The following is a 22,810-nucleotide window of genomic DNA, read 5'->3' as shown; positions in this document are numbered from 1 at the left end:
GCAATTGAGCGTCCTAACTAAACGGCTGAAACGTTACTCTGACTCTGCAAAGCGCCAGGAACAAAATCGGATGTTCAGAGATAACGAAAAAGCGTTCTACGACCACATTAGCGACGAGAAGCCCGACTACCGCGAAGGTTTGCCAGATATTAGCGATGTGACGAACTTCTGGGCTGGTATTTGGGAGACCCCAGTACAACATCGCGACGGGCAAATGTGGTTAAGACGGGAGGAGGAGAGTTGTGGTGAAATTGGAGAGATGCCAGCTATCATCGTCGAAGAGAACGATGTCCGCGAAGCCTCGCGGTACCTGAGGAACTGGGCAGCACCGGGCCCCGATGGTGTCCAGAACTTTTGGCACAAGAAGCTGACCGTCGCACATCCAAAGATAGCTGAGTGCTTCAACAAGGTGCTACGTGACCCACACAACCTTCCTGAATTCGCCACCCGTGGCGTCACCTTCCTCCTCCCGAAAGACAGCAACACATTGAACCCATCAAAGTACAGACCGATAACGTGCCTATCGAGTCTGTACAAAATACTGAGCAGCATAATTACCGCCAAAGTTTCTGCTCACTGCGAACAGCATCACATCATCGCAGAAGAGCAGAAAGGATGCAGGAAAAATACGCATGGCTGCAAAGACCAGGCCATCATCGACGCAGCCATAGTCGGCCAGGCGGTATATAACCAGCGGAACCTAAGTATGGCCTACATCGATTACAGGAAGGCTTATGACTCCATACCTCACTCGTTTCTCGTCCGGGTATTGGAGCTCTACAAAATTGATCCCGTCGTCGTTAGGTTCCTGCAGCATGCGATGAGGCAGTGGAGCACGTCTCTGCACCTTAGTGATGGGGAAAATGTGTTGCAGTCTAGAACGCTGCAGATAAAGAGGGGGATATTCCAAGGCGACTCTTTCAGCCCGCTTTGGTTTTGTCTGGCACTGAACCCCCTCAGTAGGACGCTCAATAGAAACGGTCATGGCTATAAAATAAGGTATGGCGACGGCGCCCACGAAGAAGTGACCCATACCTTTTACATGGACGATCTCAAGGTCTACGCTGATTCACGTCAGCGTCTAGGTGTAGCTATCCGGGTTGTCGAAGACATAAGCAGGGACATCTGTATGGAGTTCGGCCTCGACAAGTGTCGCTGTGTCCACCTGCTGAAAGGACAACTTACCGAATCCGGAGGCTACGAGGTCTATGACGGCGAGTTTATAAGAGACATGGTTCGTGGCGAATCCTATAAATATCTTGGATTCCGACAGCTCACCGGGATTCGCCACTCCGACATCAAGACGGAGCTGCGAGACAAGTTCTTGAGTCGAGTGAACTGTGTCCTGAGGACTTTCCTCAACGCGGGGAACAAGGTACGCGCGATCAACACATTCGCGGTTCCCCTGCTGACCTTCAGTTTTGGTGTAGTCAAATGGAGCAAAACTGACCTAGAGGACCTTGAGAGGAGGATGAGGAAAGCATTCAAAGAGGCCGGAATGCACCATCCTCAATCGGCACTGGAGAGAGTTTCACTACCACGCAACGAAGGGGGACTTGGAATCGTCGATATTTCTGCACTGTGTGTTGCCCAGGTACGACAACTGCGCGAATACTTCGCAGAACGCGCCAACCAAAACGCGCTATACCGGGCTGTCTGCGCCGCTGACAGAGGATACAGCGCTCTGCACTTGGCGCAAGCGGAGTACCAACTAAATTGCAATCTGCAGACAGTGGAGGAGAAGATTGCAGCTTGGAAGCAGAAGGCAGTGCATGGTGCCCACCCCCATCAACTGGACCGGCCACACGTCGACAAGGCCGCATCTAATCTGTGGCTAACGCGTGGTGAACTCTCTTCAGTAGTAGAAGCCGACATGATAGCCATCCAGGACAGGATAATGCTGACGAGAAACTGCAGGCGGTACGTCTGGCATCAAGACGTTGATGACATTTGCCGGATGTGCCATCAACCAGGTGAAAACATAGAACACATTATGGGAGGCTGTCCCGTTTTGGCCAACGCAGCCTACACCGAGCGCCACAACAACGTGGCCCGTATTGTTCATCGACAACTGGCGCTCCAATGTGCTCTACTGGAAGACAACGTACCAAACTACCGGTACCTGCCTGCACCTGTCCTGGAAAATGACCGTTTCAAGCTGTACTGGGATCGCACTGTTCTGACCGACCTCTCGATCCACCACAACCGCCCAGATATAATGGTTTACGACAAGAGCGACCGCAAAGTCACCATCATCGATGTCGCTATTCCACTGAACCAGAATCTGGAGGAGACCCACGGTCGCAAAATCTGCAAGTACCGACCATTGGCCGTGGAGCTCAAGGAACTGTGGGGGCTAAGGGAGGTCCCAAGAATTGTTCCAGTCGTTCTCTCTGGAACTGGAATTATCCCGAAGACACTTCTGGAAGCGCTAAAGGTGTTGAACATCGAGAAGGAATTGGCCGGCATCCAAAAGTCGGTCATCCTTAGCACCTGCGCGATTGTCCGACAATTCCTCGGTCAGGACTAAAACAGCACGAGCATGCAGATACGTGCATTCCGCAGAGCCTAGTCCCCCTTTGGCATTCAGAAGCCCGGGGGCAGGTGAAAATTCTGGCTAGGTTCGCCTAGTTAAGAAGTGAGATAAGTCTGCCAAAAAAAAAAAAAAAAGTCAGGACTAAAACAGCACGAGCATGCAGATACGTGCATTCCGCAGAGCCTAGTCCCCCTTTGGCATTCAGAAGCCCGGGGGCAGGTGAAAATTCTGGCTAGGTTCGCCTAGTTAAGAAGTGAGATAAGTCTGCCAAAAAAAAAAAAAAAAACGCCACATGTGCCTTAATAAAATATATATTTTGGAAAAAAAAAATAAACATTCCCACCTTTCATCCTTCATTAAACACCTCGTAGTAGAAATCTGTCAGTATGCATACACTGTTCTACGAAACATAGTGAAAAAAAATATATTCGTCGATGTAAACAAGCAGTGAAAAAGGAGACACTTTTCGACGAGTGATTTGTATGAAGTTCCACTGCCGTGCATCTATGCTTAAACTTTTTTAGACCAATTTGTCAAACAATGTACTGATGTACGTTAACTATTTCAATCATTTTTTTTTGTATCTTTGATGTTTGGCATTGTTTGTCAATGTTGATAATTGAATAAAGGCAAACTAAGTGGCAAGTGGCAAATAAAACTGCCAAAAGCGATGCCAGATCTTTTTATTTTAACTCATTGTTGAAGAATCTGTGATAATCTGTGTATCGTGTATTTTCTACCTAAATTACTCAGCTGAGATTGTAATTCCTCTAATTCCATCTACCCCATTGAAATTAATCAATGAATGTTTGGCCTAAGAAATATTAATTTTTTGCAGCACATATTATTCTGTATACCTGGCATTCATGCCCGATAGTAAACATTAGTTCTACATTTCGCAATATGGCAGGAAGGTATGTTCGTAATTTTCTCTATAAGTATATTTTCTAATTCAAGATTAACTTCTCGTTAGTGGATGCGATCGAGAAGTCCATTGAAAAGGGCAATCGAACCGAACAAGCGTGGGCTGCACGTATTATGTTGGTGATTCAGCTCGAGGATGTCAATGATATTAACGAGCTGATCAAGGTGCTTAAGCCGGTTCTGTTAGCGGTCGCACACGATACGCCGCCTAGCAGGATGCGCGGACCAAGTGCTGTATGGTTTTGGGTTTGCTCAATTTCCATGGTTCGGATGATATTGAAGACTTGCTGCACCTGGTGAAAAGCTTATCCGACAGCTATTTCAAAAGAAACGTTCGAACGGTTCCAGTTACGCTCTCAGCGCTTGGGTCCTACTCCTCATGCTAGTTCCCTCGGGAGAATGCTACAGAGTTCCCATCTTGACGTAAGAATAACTGCCGGGGAAACCATCGCACTCATCCTGGATAGTAGCAGCTCTCACGAAGACGGCTTCCTTCACGAGGAACTTTCCGATTTGATCGAAGCCACAAAGAAGTTGGCCACCGATGGCCAAGTTTGTGTGTCGTATGAGCGTATAATTTAAATCGATTTACTGTAGTAAATCGTGTTGCATGCTGAAGAAAATCATGAAACAGTAAATCATATTAGATCCTAATAAAGAACATATTACATCATATTGAAATGTCAATGAAATGCTGTTGCACTCGAAAGTTTTAACCGCTGTTGAATTAAATTTCAGATAGCCGCACGAGATAGCTGGTGGATTATAATCCAGACGACCGGAGTTCAAACCCACATCGGAGCAGTTTTCACCAAACATCAATCTGTGCCATTTTAAACATTCATATTCCACTCCCAACACAAGTCAATCAAATAATTATTATTTCTACAAGCATAAATACTCATACAGTAATTTACATTTAATGCGACATTTTTTAATTGGACATACCTGTAATACGACACGTTTAATTGGACATGTTTACATCTAATTGGACAAAGATAAATCCGCACTGACAGTGGTTAGTGCCGACGTCTGGTGGCGACTTTCAATTCGGGACAAAACTCAATAGTGTAATCTATATTTTTAAATAATATATAGTTTTAAAATAATAAAATTTGAATGAAAATTTCTACATCATGTTAATAAATTTCTTGAAACACGTATTTTTGACTCTTATTTAATCGATTGTCTATACATTTCTGATATTTTGACTGAAGTCTTTCATTATATATAATATAAAATTGTCTTCAAACACGATTTTCGTATGACATTTTTTTACCCCCTGTAAAAAAAGTGTATTTCATATAAATAGAATACTAATTTGATACGAATAAGTTAATTTTTTATTCATAATTTTAATTTTGAAAACGTGTTCATTCCGCCTGAAAATTAATTACTGTCTTTGACGATCTCAAAACCATGAAACGAAGCTCAGTGTCGTCAACGCGAATATCAACAAACACAGCACAAACGAAAAACAAGTTAGAACCAGAGAAAAAAAACATCAAAATGGACTCAGAATAACATTTTGATAAATCGTGGTGAGAGTGTTCTACAAGTGGCTGGCGAAACGAGCCTCCCACGGTCGACAGTTTACGGAATTGAGAAGCAAGAAATAGCATTGCGGTATTGCAAGGCGTTGGTCGACTAAACTATCCACTGATTTCGAGATAATAATGGGAAATATAAAGGTAGAGAAAACAGATGCCGAAATCGACACAACTATCGTTAAGGAAGGATACGATGTGAAACTTAAAAATACGAATACAATCGCTCAGCCCATGGCGCCGAAGAAATTAACCGAGAACATTCATAAACTTATCAAAAAATGTTCAGATGGATATTTTAATGTTATTTCCGCATGTTCTTATCTATATTAATTAATTGCAGCCTCAGAACACAAATCTTATTTACGATATGGATTAGGTTGTTCAAGTGCGTCCGCGGAATAATGAAACAGGTAAGCAATGTGTGTATTGTGTGTTGAAATGGAGGTTGCAATTTACAAAAAAGTCTAATAAAGTCAAATATCTAATCGGAAGTCTCTAATTCGCATCTCAATTTTTACAGGATTGTTATTTTCGCTGCATAAAAGTGGAAATCATGTGTTACTTGCCAACTGTTTGTGAGAAACGCAATATCCCATATTGCTATACGCCGAGTCGGAAGACTTGGGAGCAGCAGTGGGTGTAAAATGAGGCACAGCCACAATGCTAATCCGAGAGCAGCCCGATTATCAAGAACAGTTCGATAAACTAAAAGTGAAAAATCAATGACGTCAACACGAATATACCATTGTGCGAGTTTTTACAACACGATGAATTTTTAGGAGGGTTTTCAACCATTTTTCCAATCAAAACAATTTATGGTGTTACAATCAACCATTTAGTATTTTTGTTATCATGCCATATACTTAATTACAATTCACTATTGTTATTCATCTAGGAGGCGAATAATTTCATTTTCATATTCGTTTTTCCATTTTTCGACTTCCACTAATTTATGGTCATCACCAACAGCAATAAGAACATTTTTGAGTACATCCATGATGCTGATAGCCTTCATGTAATCATTGCGTTTTTCGGATTGACTGCTCCCAGAGTACACATAACCCGAAGTACTAAGATCATCCTCAGCACTTTCGTTAGCATCGCAATCTTGCTCTTCATGGTCAGTCTCGAAATATACTGGGCTAATTGCTCGTCGGTATATATTTGCGTTACATCTATGTTGTCTATGTGGTCAATGCAATTTCTTGCTTCTTGATTCCGTAAACCGTCGACCGTGGAAGGCCCGTTTCGTCAGCCACTTGTAGAACAGTCTTACCACAATTTAGCAAGTCCAACACTATGTTCTTATCTTTGATCATGTAGAAATTTTCATTTCAATTTTACCATTTGAAAACTGCATTCGTGCCTTCTAATCTAATAGAGATTATACTATCTAGTTCGGGACCCGAATTAAGTCGCCCACCAGACGTCGACACTGACCACTGTCAGCCCGAATGTCCAATTACAGGTCACAATCTGCGACACTGAGTGGTGCCTAGGCATGTCGCATTAAATGTAAATTACTGTATATAAAAATGGCGATTCGTGAGACTATAATAAACATTTCACGAAAATAGTTTGCGCCATTTGTTTTATTTATATGTCTGTAATAAATCGTATATGAGTATGACAAAAGTCGTATTTGGTGCACTTCGTTTTACTACATGTTTCGTTAGAAGGGATGTTTGCCGTTGTCACTTTCATCGAATGTCAGCAATTTCGAGTGCTGATATTTTTGTAAATCCATAAAAAATCTATGGTTTCCTGTAATAGATTCAAATTAAACACGTTTTATGAAACCATTAAAAATTAAAAATAAATTACCATCATCAATGAAGTCATTGAATTGCTCTATTCCTGCAGTCAAATCAAAATCCAAATTGTTTTGTTTTGGTGATTCATTCAACATTCCATTTTCATCTGTTAATTGATTATGAATTTCGCTCATATTTGTTTCGATCAGTTTAGCTCCTCTCCAGCGGTTGCGATGTTTTGTGAGTAATCGACTGTAAGAGCCACTTTTTTTTTAAATTAATTATTTTATTCTTCCGTATGTGTTCACACATTGCTTTTATGAAATGAAACTTGTAAATATTAAAGCATTTCATTGACATTTCAATATGATGTAATATGTTCTTTATTAAGATCTAATATGATTTACTGTTTCATGATTTTCTTCAGCATGTAACACGATTTACTACAGTACTGAATCGATTTAAATTATACGCTTATACGACACACAAATTGCATCAGCTTAATATACGCATATGATGCGGATTAAATATATTTTTTGACAATGTACATCATGTTTATTATACCGAATTGCGACTTAATTTGATAATGATATATAAAATCGAGTTTTTACATTTTATGCGATTTCAAATATACAAGATACATACTTTGATTGATATTATATGCGACTATGATTCATTCTGATTTCATGTAAGACTTAGCACATGCAAAATTATACGATCTAATGTTTGCTGGGAATGATCGTTCGCTTAGTAGCGGACACGCAACCAATGTCGCTACGAAGACTCTTTGGTTTTGTTTACGTGTCTTCACAGAAAGTGATATTTTATGACACAATATATGTAGCATTTGTGGAACAAAAGAAGTTCAACAATGATTTATGCTACAACTCAAACTACAGCAATGGTTTCGTTCCAGTTGCCCCGTTACGAACACAGTCGTCTCCCCAAATCGTCTTTTATGCATGATGTTGAATACAAGTTCCTGTGAGCGCACTCCACATTTGACACTTCAAGTCGAAACAGCTCTCCGTTTCAAAACACGCGATTCGGCTGACAGCAATCGGAACGATTTGTTCGAATTGCTAAACACGCTGTTTTGTGTGGTTGGCGCATTATTTTTGAATTTAGCACTATTTGATAGTTTAATGAAAAATATATAATTATATTAAGCCTGAAGCGAAATGTTTGTGTCAGGTGCGCGTAAGTTTTCTGCCGGTGGCAAATATTTTGCCTTCATCAACGGTCAGGGGAAGTTTATCATATACGAAACCGAAACGAGCAATGTAGCTCAAGTGTATACCCCAAATCTGCATCTGAACGTTCCGTGCACTTGTTTCACGTGGTTGGAAATCGGGGCTGCTCCGAGTCAGAGTGCGAAAAAGAAAAAGAAACGAGTCAGCAGCCAGAGCGAGCCGCAGACGTTCGTAGCGTTCGGAACTAGTAAAGGAGGAGTGGCGCTGTATAGTTTGGCCTTGGCCAAGATAGAGAAGGTGCTGAAAGGGGCTGGTCATTCCGGACCGATCGTGGCCATATCCGCTGATTTGTACGGTGATTCGTTGTACACAGCCGGGGCTGATGGCAAAGTGATCGAATGGAGCTTGAGCGAATGCGAGCAGAAAAGCGTCCACAATTTGGGGGTCGAGAAATTGAGCTGTTTGGCAATAGCCGAACAAGGGAAGCTTGTACTGTCGGGTTCTAAGCAACTGAAGGTGTGGAATACTACTGAAGGAAGGGTAGTTAAAACTCTGGTTGGTCATACTTCAAACACGATACTGGTGGAAAATCTCATCGGTCCAGATGAGAATGTCTATGTTCTGACGGGTTCTATCAATGACCGAAATGTGTCGCTATGGTCATTGGTAGGGGACGGGAGAACTGCGGTTGGATTATTTGCGTTGGACGACGCGCCGGAGTATTTTTCAACAAGAATAATTGGCTCTAAACTTCACTTAGTTGCAGTCTCGAGAACTGGAGTGGCACATTACTACATCAAAGATTTGAACAAGTAAGCATTCAGCTAACTTAATGTCCTTCCCAACTGTACCTAATATTATACTTAACTTTAGAATCAATGCAAGTAAACCGGTCAAAGCAAATCACACATACGAAGTAGCACTAGATGCAACCGCCGCTAGTTCAAAGGCTGTTGATCGTTTACCAATCTTCACCGCAAGCATCGAGTTCTCATCCAATCAAGACCATTTGTTGGTGGCATATGGAACCGATCTTAGTCTCAAATTCGAGCAGGTTACCATTGACAAGAGCCTCAAGCACAACGTGATAATACGGACACAGCCAGCTTCGATTAACCGCAAGGGACAGGATGATAAAGAACTTAAGGCGAAAACTCCATTCGTGGACAACGCGAGCGCAGAATTTTTGAATCCGGTGAATGCCGGGAAGAAGTCACTCAAAACGGTGTGTATTATGCTAGAGCATTCCTCAATTAGCCACAAACTAATGAGCACTTTTTAGGTTGAAATCCCGATGGAAGCACGATTGGAAAACTTAGCATTGTCGGCAGATGGGGACACAAGTAGGACGAGTCAGAAGAATATGGCCCATTTGCTCATTCAAGGTTTACATAGCAAGGATGCGGCGATCCTGCGTAGCGTATTCAGTCGAAATGAGCCGGAACTCATCCAGCGAACAGCCGAAAGGATACCGGCGCAATATATTAGCGTTTTGTTGGATGAAATTTCCTCTCTAATGCAGAAAAAGACGGTTCAGTGAGTAGCTGCCAGCACGAGCTCCCCCCCTAACAGATCAATAATTATATGTGAATTTTTTTAGTGTTGCAACGGCTGTTTCTTGGTTGAAAGCAATCATTCATAGCCATGCAAGTCAATTGATGGCACTGGGCGCGGACCATCTTCTATCGAATTTGGGTACATGCTTAGGAATACTGGAATATCGGGTGGAGCACGCCAATTCGCTGTCAAAGTAAACATTTTTACCCACGAATAACCTATACGACATTTTGATATAATCTCGGATTTGTAGACTTAGCGGACGGTTAGAGCTGCTGGTCGGCCAAATTGATCGGACGGAGCGTTTGGCGAAGAACCCGGATGCGATAGCGAATAATAGTCATGTCTTGGTACACCAGGAAGATGACGATTCGGAAGTGGATTCTGTAATTGGGAAGGAACGCGACTCTAACGAGTCTTCCGAGGATGACTTTAACGGTATGATCGACGATGCTGACGATGACGACCAGGAAGAGGATGAAGCGGCTGGAAGTTTTGTGCGGTTAAGGAACGGAAACATCGGCCAAGAAAACGGATCAACTGCCAGCGATGATGATGATGATGAAGAAGAGGACGAAGACGAAGAAATGAGCGTTTCCGACTAGTTAGTGTATGTTTTCGAAATATAGATTGTTAAATATGGATCATATGAACAGCGATTTTTTTTAATTTTTATTGTTTTTTCACTTTGGAATACAGTTACGTCTCGATTATATCACCGGGCGTTTTTATCACGTCTCGTTTTTATCACTCTCGAATTAATCACTGAACTGATTTCGCTTTTATCACGTTTTTCGAAAAATGAGAAATTACATTGAAGTCGCTTTTTACGCGATTTTTTATACGCAGTTTTATTTCACGCGGCTTTTTTACGCGGATTTCGGAATTTACGTGGCATGCATTAACCTCGTAAAATTCAATGTGCTAATTGATGCGACTTTTCCCGAAATAATTTAGTATTGTATCACTGATTAGTAACTGAAAAATAGAAGAAGATACAGGTAGCACAATTGTAGCATGCAAAAAATTCAGGTAATCAGTTGTTAGAATATGGGTTACATTTTAAACTAATAATTCACTGTTCGTTAGATTTTAACACGGATTTTGAAAATTACCCGTTTTATTTTTACGCGGATTTTGGAATTTACGCAGTTTTTTTTCACGGATTTTGGAATTTACGCGGATTTCGGAATTTACGCGGCACGCGTAAAACAATGCCGACAATGCCGCGTAAAAAATGACTCCAGTGTATATGAAAAGTTCAATCTGCCGTAAAATTATTGAACAAAAAAAGACGGGTGGGTAATATCGGGGACATAACCGGAGTGACGTAGGACTATACAAAGGGGACAGCTTTTGTTAAATATATATTTTAAATATATTGTTTTATTTTCTTCTTCTACGTGAATACCTACCTATCTACCTGAAAAATGGATTAGTTTACTGTTTACTCTTTATGAATATGTTGATGGTTCTGAAAAGAACCTTTGGTGTTGTGTTTTTGTTATCACTCGATATTCCCATCTTGTTCGGTTAAACCTTCCTGTTTAGCTATTGCGTTTGCCATTCGCCACAGCTTTCACAGTTGGAAAATTTCTTCCCATCCAGCTTGTGACATGTTGTTCAGTAAATTACATTTAATGCGACGTGCCGGAGAAACACTTTGCCACTCACTGAAACTAATTGTTGCCTTGATGAGCGCCGAACCGAAGCTGCTCTGTTCTTGATGCGGGTTTTCTGATTGTCGTGAGCAGCTTTGCAAGCCAACTCGAGCACTCCGACGGCCGAAACTCTATAATCGCTGTTAGGTATACTGGTGCTCCGGCACCAATCCGTTCGGCCTAGTTACCCTTGCGGAGCAATCAGTGAATGCGACCAACAGGGAACTGGAGACCTGCACGGTTCGAGTGAGACTTTGCCTTTCCCTTAACTTGTCCTCCTTTGTTACGTCCACGATGCCGATGCCGTACAACCACACGGGTTTACGGTTTGAAAGAAAATAAGATATTTTTTTGGGGTCCGCGTGTCTGGTGGTGGTTTTTATTTTCAGCTGGTGTTTGATCCTGGATTGCAGAGTGGTGGTGTACCCACACTACGGATTCTCCGGTGCGCACAACATCACAACATCACCAAAGTGAGAGTTGACCAAGGCATATCCTACAAGGAAGCCAAACTAAGTTACCTGGCAAAGGTAAATGGATCCTCTTACGCAAGCAAAGTCCAAGAGAGACTTAATGTAGCCCAAAGCACAGGATGCAATCGCTGCAAGTGCAACATTTGAATCCTCTCTTGTGAGAGTGAATAACTGGTTGCATGATACATGCCGAACCACTCTTCCAACGATTGTACCAATTCTCATTATTAACCTTCGACCATGGTATAAACGGGAACCTCAGATTGATTGGTCAATTAAAAACTCTGTGCGAGCTGGTGAAAACAGCAGCATAGTTTTGGCCATTTTCAACAACCACATCCACAGTAAAAACTTTTTTCACCACAAGATCTTTACAGATGGATCCTTTGATGGTTTATAAGTAGGTATCGGCATTTTTGCAAATAACCTGCAAGTTAAGTTTCTACTCCCAAGTATTTGTTCGGTATTTTCAGCTGAATTAGCGGCACTTCTTATCGCTACATCAAAGTGCGAACACAACAGAAAGACGAATTCGCTGATGAGTTTGTCAAGAGCGACCGCCTTCACCACCAGCGGAGGGAGCTTGATTTTGGTTGCTGCATGGGCGTTTACATTTTCGACCGACGCGCCGAAATCGCCTACTTCGCTGTTGTTCGGTGCGGTGTCACATTCGCGAAGGCTCGGTTCAGTGCGAGCGCTTTTCACTGCACCAACACCGCGTGCATCATTAGATGACGCTTACCTCGAAATCGTTCGTTTTTTGCAGGGCTCGAGCCTGCCTTCCTCTTCTTCTTGCTCATCGCACACTACGCGAAGCGTCCAATTTATGACGCGGAAAGAAGAACACACGATACGAATAACGCGAAAAACGAACAGAAAAATTAAACGATGATTTCCAAGTTGGATTACCACTGCTGGGGTCCAATCTTAGATCGAAGCGCAGCGAAAGCAAAGTGAACTGGATTACTCAACAGTCCGATGCCGAATGAAAGTTTGCCTCAGCGAGATCCACTGTTTATACTCTAGGCAAGTATTCCTCTTCATTCTTCTTCTTTTCCTTTGTTCACGGAGACTTTAAATCCTACGATTTCCCCTCCGTTGGTCGTCGATAAGTTGCTCGTTATTGATAGCTCTGTTCGGGAAAGCACTCAAATGGACAGAACAAAGGTATGGGAAAATAGAAACACTTAAAGTTTTCATGAATTTAAACCATTTACTAACAAGGGGATTCTAATGTATTTCATATTAAACAAATCTTACGGAATTTCCGATTTAACTTGGATAACTTGGAGGAGGACAAATTACTGCATTTCCTGAAGGAGACGGATCTTTTGGAGCTCATTTAACCACTATACGATTATATGTTATATGTAATCGATTTAATCACATCATACATACTAACACCTAATGCCGGTGAGCTAATATATGTGTTACCAACGTATTACATATGTTAGGTCACACACATTTTTATTTATAAAAAAAAATTAAAAATATTATTCTTCCGCTGCACTTGGTTGATGCTGAGAACATGGAGGAGCTGCAACTGAAAGTTTACTGTGCTGCTGTGGCGACCGCCAAAAGTTTAGGATACCGTATTAAGCCAAGAGGCAGACTGCTCCAACATCTCCGTGAAAGGCGTGAGCCTCCATGGCGAAGGAGATTGGAGCAACGGATCCTAAACATGCGCGCCGCAATTGGAAGACTGATGGCGTACAAAAGAGGCAGCAGATCGGCGAAATTATGTCGCCAAGTCGCTGTGATCGTGCGGCCTACTGAACTTCGCCAGCTGGGAGCTCACCAGCTGACGGAAAAACTCGACACACTGGTACAGCAATTGAGCGTCCTTACAAAACGGCTGAAACGTTACTCTGACTCTGCAAAGCGCCAGGAACAAAATCGGATGTTCAGAGATAACGAGAAAGCGTTCTACGACCACATTAGCGACGAGAAGCTCGACTACCGCGAAGGTTTGCCAGATATTAGCGATGTGACGAACTTCTGGGCTGGTATTTGGGAGACCCCAGTACAACATCGCGACGGGCAAATGTGGTTAAGACGGGAGGAGGAGAGTTGTGGTGAAATTGGAGAGATGCCAGCTATCATCGTCGGAGAGAACGATGTCCGCGAAGCCTCGCGGTACCTGAGGAACTGGGCAGCACCGGGCCCCGATGGTGTCCAGAACTTTTGGCACAAGAAGCTGACCGTCGCACATCCAAAGATAGCTGAGTGCTTCAACAAGGTGCTACGTGACCCACACAACCTTCCTGAATTCGCCACCCGTGGCGTCACCTTCCTCCTCCCGAAAGACAGCAACACATTGAACCCATCAAAGTACAGACCGATAACGTGCCTATCGAGTCTGTACAAAATACTGAGCAGCATAATTACCGCCAAAGTTTCTGCTCACTGCGAACAGCATCACATCATCGCAGAAGAGCAGAAAGGATGCAGGAAAAATACGCATGGCTGCAAAGACCAGGCCATCATCGACGCAGCCATAGTCGGCCAGGCGGTATATAACCAGCGGAACCTAAGTATGGCCTACATCGATTACAGGAAGGCTTATGACTCCATACCTCACTCGTTTCTCGTCCGGGTATTGGAGCTCTACAAAATTGATCCCGTCGTCGTTAGGTTCCTGCAGCATGCGATGAGGCAGTGGAGCACGTCTCTGAACCTCAGTGATGGGGAAAATGTGTTGCAGTCTAGAACGCTGCAGATAAAGAGGGGGATATTCCATGGCGACTCTTTCAGCCCGCTTTGGTTTTGTCTGGCACTGAACCCCCTCAGTAGGACGCTCAATAGAAACGGTCATGGCTATAAAATAAGGTATGGCGACGGCGCCCACGAAGAAGTGACCCATACCTTCTACATGGATGATCTCAAGGTCTACGCTGATTCACGTCAGCGTCTAGGTGTAGCTATCCGGGTTGTCGAAGACATAAGCAGGGACATCTGCATGGAGTTCGGCCTCGACAAGTGCCGCTGTGTCCATCTGCTGAAAGGGCAGCTTACCGAATCCGGAGGTTATGAGGTCTATGACGGCGAGTTCATAAGAGACATGGTTCGTGGTGAATCCTATAAATATCTTGGATTCCGACAGCTCACCGGGATTCGCCACTCCGACATCAAGACGGAGCTGCGAGACAAGTTCTTGAGTCGAGTGAACTGTGTCCTGAGGACTTTCCTCAACGCGGGGAACAAGGTACGCGCGATCAACACATTCGCGGTTCCCCTGCTGACCTTCAGTTTTGGTGTAGTCAAATGGAGCAAAACTGACCTAGAGGACCTTGAGAGGATGATGAGGAAAGCATTTAAAGAGGCCGGAATGCACCATCCTCAATCGGCACTGGAGAGAGTTTCACTGCCACGCAAAGAAGGGGGACTTGGAATAGTCGACATATCTGCACTGTGTGTGTGTTGCCCAGGTACGACAACTGCGCGAGTACTTCGCAGAACGCGCCAACCAAAACGCGCTATACCGGGCTGTCTGCGCCGCCGACAGAGGATACAGCGTTCTGCAAGCGGAGTACCAACTCAACTGCAATCTGCAGACAGTGGAGGAGAAGATTGCAGCTTGGAAGCAGAAGGCAGTGCATGGTGCCCACCCCCATCAACTGGACCGGCCACACGTCGACAAGGCCGCATCTAATCTGTGGCTAACGCGTGGTGAACTCTCTTCAGTAGTAGAAGCCGACATGATAGCCATCCAGGACAGGATAATGCCGACGAGAAACTGCAGGCGGTACGTCTGGCATCAAGACGTTGATGACATTTGCCGGATGTGCCATCAACCAGGTGAAAACATAGAGCACATTATGGGAGGCTGTCCCGTTTTGGCCAACGCAGCCTACACCGAGCGCCACAACAACGTGGCCCGTATTGTTCATCGACAACTGGCGCTCCAATGTGCTCTACTGGAAGACAACGTACCAAACTACCGGTACCTGCCTGCACCTGTCCTGGAAAATGACCGTTTCAAGCTGTACTGGGATCGCACTGTTCTGACCGACCTCTCGATCCACCACAACCGGCCAGATATAATGGTTTACGACAAGAGCGACCGCAAAGTCACCATCATCGATGTCGCTATTCCACTGAATCAGAATCTGGAGGAGACCCATCTGCAAGTACCGACCATTAGCCGTGGAGCTCAAGGAACTGTGGGGGCTAAGGGAGGTCCCAAGAATTGTTCCAGTCGTTCTCTCTGGAACTGGAATTATCCCGAAGACACTTCTGGAAGCGCTAAAGGTGTTGAACATGGAGAAGGAATTGGCCGGCATCCAAAAGTCGGTCATCCTTAGCACCTGCGCGATTGTCCGACAATTTCTCGGTCAAGACTGAAACAGCACGAGCATGCAGATACGTGCATTCCGCAGAGCCTAGTCTCCCTTTGGCATTCAGAAGCCCGGGGGCAGGTGAAAATTCTGGCTAGGTTCGCCTAGTTAAGAAGTGAGATAAGTCTGCCATTAAAAAAAAACAAAAAAATTAGTTAGATATGTAGTTAGATATCACAAATCAAACACACCCACACACACACTTAGACACACACTCACAACAACATACACAGATGTTGATTTTTTGAAAAAAAAGGCTCCGATATTCGAATACAATTTTTGCGTGGATGGCACACAAGTCTATTAATATCTTTTATGACCATATAATTCTCTTTCAGCTTCCTGGGCTAGACATCTTTTCTCATTTTATTTTCTTTCAGCGTGTTTGATATAATTACTTCGCATTTCTACTACCAGGTGACCAAATACGCCTATATACATGATTTAACGGAAACGAGAGCAGAGGAAGCATGCGCGAAATTAGATAAAAAAAAAACCAAGGCCTTTCTCAAGGCTAGAGGCGAATGAACTAAAAAGTTTAAAGCCTCTTTAATCCAACATCATCATCATCACACTCACAGGATAGAGACAAATCGGCAGACTCAGCCAGAGGGGCGAGTCCAACGAGACGAACGAATGAGCGTTAAAAGGGAGCGATGCCAAAAAAATACATTCATTACGATTTATTCGCTCGTTGGATTTACATGAAGGCTAAAAAGGGTCCTTTTCAGGATCACAAAATTATCTTCAATCTAAAGAGTTTATTGTTTTGTTATCACTCGATATTCCCATCTTGTTCGGCTAAACCTTCCTGTTTAGCGATTTGTTGCCACTTGCCACAGCTTTCACAGTTGGAAAATTTCTTCCCATCCAGCTTTGTGACATGTTGTACAGTAAATTACATTCAATGCGACGTGCCGAAGCGCCACTCAGTGTTGCATTGGAGGCGATCTTAACCTGTAATTGAACATTTGCGATGACAGTGGTACAGTGTCGACTTTCAATGTGGGGTCATAATTGGATCTCTATGTTTACAAAAATGTCCAACTAAATAAGTCGCATTACATGTCCGTCCAATTAGCTAAATGTCGAACTAATTGTAAATTACTGTACTTTCAATCTGGAAACAATTTAAGAATAGGTGAAAATTGAATTATCAGGAAAGTCCCCAACTATCAATAAGCTCAGAACAACTGCCAAATTCACATACTCATCAGATCCTGGCAAACAAATGATGAAAAAATTAATTTGTGTTTTATTATTATTTTGGATAATGTTTTAGAAAGCATTGAACTGTAATTCCTAAACTCTTTTTTGGAAGGTTTAATGGCCCTGAAAAGCGCCTTGTTTTATGGAATGGTTCCAATTTAGAAAACTTAGTACTCGTGGTTTTGAAAAAAACCATTTCGAACGCCCTCGATGCCGCCTTGTTCTGGATTTGCCACCAAAGCAGATTGTGTAAAGAACAAACTTTTTTCTTCTGCTACCTGCTGCCGTTTTGCGATTGCGTTTGCCACTCGCCACTCGCTGCAACTGCCTGTTGTCTTGATGTCCACCGAACCGAATGTGTTCTGTTCCGAATGCGGGTTTTATTATCGTCGCGAGCAGCTTTGCCAGCTAACTCGATAACATCGGCGGCCGAAACTATATGTCGCCTGCTAGGCGAACCGATGTGGTGTACGGTTTGAATGAGAATGATCGTTACGGCAGCGGAGCGGGGATTTTTAAGCTGACTGGATGGCTCGAGAATTACGCATGTGTGAGACTGCGACCAATGTTTCGTTCATTTTTTCTTTTTCCTTTCCAATCGTGCTTCATTCTATTTCGCTGCTACTCTGGTTGCCCGTTTTGGTCGGTACGATTTGAGGAGCACAAAATGGACCAATCAAAAATGGGCACATAGTGCATTTTGACAATGCTTGATATTTCACAATTATTCAATTATTTATCTCAAGAAAAATGAAATGTTATTCGCTATGATAGATGCGTAGATATATTTCCTATCAATTGATGCAAAAACCTTTGCGATCTATTGAGAAATGCTCGAGTTATAAGCGTTCCAAATCTTGCATTTTTTCCTACTTGTTCAGTGTCTAGATTTCCATTTCATCCCCTATATCTTCCGGTTAGACGTAGTCCTACGTCAAAATGAAATTTAAGCAGAAAACATATTTTTGAGCATTCATGCCGCCTATCGTGATTTGTCGTATTTATGGAGAAATTTCATACTGATGGTTTGTAGCGTATACTACTTATTCCTTTGAAAGCTTGAAAGCATATTCTTTTCATAAGCTCAGAATCAAAACCCATGAAAAATTCTGAGCAGCTTTCTCTTCGATTGTTTGAAATGAGATGCACAACCTATGCCGCTTCCCAGTTTGACCCGTGGAAGAGACAATCATATTTTTTGACGTAGGACTACGTCTTTCATTTCTATACTGGGGTGTAAAATCAAAGTTTCGAAAACAAAAGCGTCACGCCGGAGACCGAGATTTTGAGCGTTAATAGCTCCTAAACAACTGAACGAAATGGTATGATAAACACTTCATTCGAAAGATAAAATGTCTACGCGTTCTATACTTGTTACTTTCTGATCCAAAAACTTGTTTCAATAGTCTTAAAATTGCTTTCAAAACAGGCTATTGAAATCACCAATCGGTATATAAGCAAGCGCCGCTCGGAAATCCACTCAGTCATAATTGAACAGCGATTGGAGCATGTTGTCGCTGTTGTGGTGAAGCTTTTCGTTTATCATGATGATGAACGGTGTCACCAAGAGCCTGTTTGTGCACCTTAGGCCAGAAGAAAATCCATCAGGAGGAGAGTGATGCCACAAACGGTTCCCCGGGAAGAGATCGGAGCAGCCGCCACACATACACGCGCGGAACTCTTCGTTTGGATGCCATTCAGCATCGAGAAAATTCCGGAAAGATTCAATCGTTGTTCAATAATCTGCCAGTTCCCCTAGGAACTGAAAAATACATTTATGCGAAAGAGTTCATTTTAATGTTTTCTAACCATATAACACAGCGACTAAATACATTTGATTTTGTTATTTTTCAATCAAGTGTAATTAGCAGGAAAGCTTCTGAAAATTATTCTTCCCCCCATCAGTAGGATATTTTCGTATCCAATATTATATGCGCGCGCAAGGGAAAATATTTCGCATCGCGAAAATTATATAATTTTCAATCGATTATTGGTCAGTCGCCGAAAGTTTCAAACTCAGAGAGTTCATTCCCCTCTAGTTTGCCTTCCAAGGTGCCATCGTAAACCACACCTTCTCTCGATTCAATCACGCACAAAAAGCATACTTAAGCGATATTCTGGTAGTGAAACGCGTTTCTAAATCTCCCCGACTTGTACCGGCTGATGATGTCAAAGTCAGACTTAGTGGTACTGCGGTGGAATGGTCTAGTGAGGTCACTTACCTCGGCCTCACCATGGACAGCAAGCTGCTCTTTGGCACGCATGTTGATAAAATTAACACCAAGTGCAATGCACTGATAAGATCATTGTACCCCCTAATAAATCGCAACTCGACTCTGTCACTGAAGAACAAGCTTGCTATTTACAAACAAGTCATCTTTCCAGTGATTGTATATGGCGTGCCAATCTGGAAGAGCTGTGCAAATAGTCATAAACTAAGATTACAGAGAATTCAGAACAAGATCCTTCGTATGATCTTAAAGAGTCCACCTAGGACACGAAACACTGAGATACACGAGTTGGCTAATATCCTGCCGTTGGGTAAAAAAATTGAACTGTTGGTAGAAAGATTCAGGGGTTGCTGCCATGCCTCCAACAATCCAATCATAAGAAATCTGTACAGCTAGATTATGGTTTAGGTTAAAATTAGTTTAAGTAGGTAGGGTTATATTTTAATAATTAAAATATACAAAACATATTGAAACGTTTAAAATAGAAATAGGATGAGTCAAAACTCATCATTAACAATAATAAATACATAAAAAAATAATAACAAAGATGTAGTGCTAGAAGTAAGGCAGATCACTTATAATGTTAAAACTTTGTATAATCAAAATCCATGGAAAATAAAGAAAATTTAAGTCAAAAAAAAAAAAAAGAAGTGAAACGCGTTCATTTTTCGTGAGGACATCAACAAGGCAACATCATGATTGAACGAGTGGAACGTGCTCGACGAGCTGGACGGCGAGGGATCGAGGGATTCATTACCTGGTCTGACCTGACCTGAAAGAGATGCAGTTTGTTTGGAACTGTGAGGGAGGGCAGAAAAGCCGAGCCATCAGAAGGAGAAGTAAAGGTGACCAAGAGAGTATCAGCATCGAAAAACTGTTCCCCGGGAAGACATCGAAGCAGCCGACACACACACACATACACGCGCGGAATTTATTTCGTTTGGATGCCATTCAGCATCAAGAAAATTCCGGAAAGATCTAATCGCTGCTGAAAAATAATCAGCCAGTTCCCCTTGTAATTGAAAATTACATTCAACAAAAGAGTTTATTTTAATGTTTTCTGTCCATATAATACTGCGACCAAATACATTTAGTTCTGTGATTTTTCAATCAAGTGCAATTAGCAGGATAGCTTCTGAAGTTTATTCTTCCCCATCAGTAGTTTTCGTATCCAATATTGGATGCATAAAACCTTGTGCCTGCAACGTAACGCTCTCGTTTTTGAAGTCCCCCAAATATTCATTTATTCATTCATTCAGAATGAATTCAGATTCAACTTCAAACAAATGATCACTAAATCAACGATAGTCCTACGTCGCCATTGTGGTTATACCATAGATATAACCCATTTCCTGTTTTTTATAATAGATTTATTCTTGCGTAGTGATAATAAGGCGATATAAGCTAATGGAAAAAAAATCAAATCACAAATCACTCAACAATTCGGAATACACCGTACGACAATCACAAGAATGCTAAAGTAGAAAGATTAATTTGTGAAACTTTATGTTTTGACTATAAGCTATATAATAAAATTTAAATATGCTGCTGAAGATAGAATTGTTTTAATGTTTAATTTAATTGAGGGAAGATATTCTATACATACTTTAAGGGAAAATACAGCAAGCTAGAAACGGCTGTATAGGCTGTATACGTCTGTGGTGATTGATAGTATCTGCGATTCTTGTGTTAATTTTAAAGTTTGTACAATTGATAATTTCAATGAACTATTATTTGAAGACTTATGATTTGACCATTGACCAGGTATATAATAGCAACGAATCTGTTTTATTTTTCAAAACTAAAGGCGTCACATGAATCAAAAACTGGAAAGGCGTCGCATGAATCAGAACTGACAAAAACCGGATAGTTTTCATGTTGAAATGTTTCTGGTACTCATAAACATCCATTGGGAAAGATGAAGATGAAGAAAAAAAAGAATAGTTACAGTAATCAACCGGAAATAGCAGCTCTGAGAAACAGAAGCTGAAACTTTGCACAGATCATTTTTTTGGGCAAATAAACGAAATGTACATGGTCGGTTTTTGAAATTCGATGATGAATTTTTTTTCATACATCCATTGCCACCCTAATATATATAGAGGAACCGCGGGTAATACGGACAGTGGGGGTAATATGGACAGGTGGTTGATTTATATAGTTACATTTTGAATTTCAGATTTCTGTTAATGAGGACACCTTCTACATGTTATTCTATAATATTTAAGCCATCCTATGGCAATGAATAATGATCAAAAATGGAAAAAGGAAACTAAAACCGAAAATCATACATGATTCCGCGTGTGTATGTAATTTTAGCTGCTTCGATATTAAGCATTTTGAGTGGTTAAATATCAAAATTTCATTCGCTGATGGTTATATTTCGGTTTGTGAGTTAACAGAGAAGTGATATTAGGTATGTACGGAAAATTAAATTAATTTTTGAGTGAAAAATTTAAATTATTGAAATAATTGTACTGGTGGGATAAAACGGACAGTTGCCAGTGGGAGTGAGATGGACTGTGAAAAGTCTGTTTAATCTGTTCCTAAGGAATGCCCTGCGCCTATAAATGGAAATCAAATTGCCAAATGTGGACTGTTTAGGGCAATTTAATTTATTTTTCAAATTTTTTTTTCAATTTTTTTTTCAATTTTTATTATAGTACAATACACTAAATTAAGATTTCTACTCTTAAGCAATGGACCGTTTGAAGCATGCAATTGACATGCATATTGTCCGAACCTGGCACCAAGCGATTACCACCTTTTCTTTGCATTGTAAAATTTTCTGGGTGATAAGAAATTGAGATGAAGAGAAGATGGTAAAAATCTATTGCTACAATTTTTGAACGGTTTTATTCAGCTTGCCCTGTAATTATAATTATCCCCTCAATATCGATATCGAATGAAATGATTTGACTAATAGAATACAGTACATCATTGTGGAGGCGATCTGGCGTAGTGGTAACATCTGTTGAGATACGATCTACTTTGTACGCCTTTCGCGCTTATGACATGCATGCATGCAAAAATACACAGAAAAGGGATCACCCCGCACTCACCAATAGTTTCCTCTCGTGGTTGTCATCCCTTGACCAATGCCGGATGAGGTAGCGTGTTGTCCGGATGCCACTCCTACTAGCAGCAAATTGTGGGGTGTTGCCGCTCTCTTCCTTCTCGTGGCGGCCGCAAACGCCTACGTCCGCTACCGGTGCTCGCGTGGATTAGTTCCACTTACACAATGCGCTCCAGCGTGCACTGTTCGCCGAATTTCCCGTCCGGCTGCTTCGGCAAACACCGCGCTGCGTGCCCGTCCGGATGGCCTCTTCCAGCAGTCCAATCCACCGAGTCGTTCGGCGTCACCACGTCCTCCACCGACTTGACT

At 42.2% G+C, this 22,810-nt stretch overlaps 1 protein-coding gene across 1 annotated transcript; it reads left to right on the top strand.

The window, feature by feature from the left end:
- The first annotated feature begins 7,798 nt into the window (after positions 1-7,798).
- Positions 7,799-10,163, top strand: LOC129764946 (WD repeat-containing protein 43). The gene is made up of 5 exons (XM_055764620.1): positions 7,799-8,769; positions 8,831-9,182; positions 9,240-9,493; positions 9,558-9,707; positions 9,768-10,163. The coding sequence occupies exons 1-5, from the start codon at positions 7,946-7,948 to the stop codon at positions 10,117-10,119; spliced, it is 1,932 nt and encodes a 643-aa protein (XP_055620595.1). The 5' UTR covers positions 7,799-7,945; the 3' UTR covers positions 10,120-10,163.
- The last annotated feature ends 12,647 nt before the right edge of the window (positions 10,164-22,810 follow it).

Source organism: Toxorhynchites rutilus, chromosome 2 (assembly GCF_029784135.1).
Source record: "Toxorhynchites rutilus septentrionalis strain SRP chromosome 2, ASM2978413v1, whole genome shotgun sequence".
NCBI lineage: Eukaryota > Metazoa > Arthropoda > Insecta > Diptera > Culicidae > Toxorhynchites > Toxorhynchites rutilus.
This window is presented reverse-complemented; position numbering and strand designations above follow the sequence as displayed.

Coding starts and splice junctions, on each gene's coding strand:
- LOC129764946 (XM_055764620.1), top strand. CDS start 7,946: ATGTTTGTGTCAGGTGCGCGTAAGTTTTCTGCCGGTGGCAAATATTTT. Junction 9,183..9,239: donor GGAAGAAGTCACTCAAAACG/GTGTGTATTATG, acceptor AGCACTTTTTAG/GTTGAAATCCCGATGGAAGC. Junction 9,708..9,767: donor CACGCCAATTCGCTGTCAAA/GTAAACATTTTT, acceptor TCGGATTTGTAG/ACTTAGCGGACGGTTAGAGC.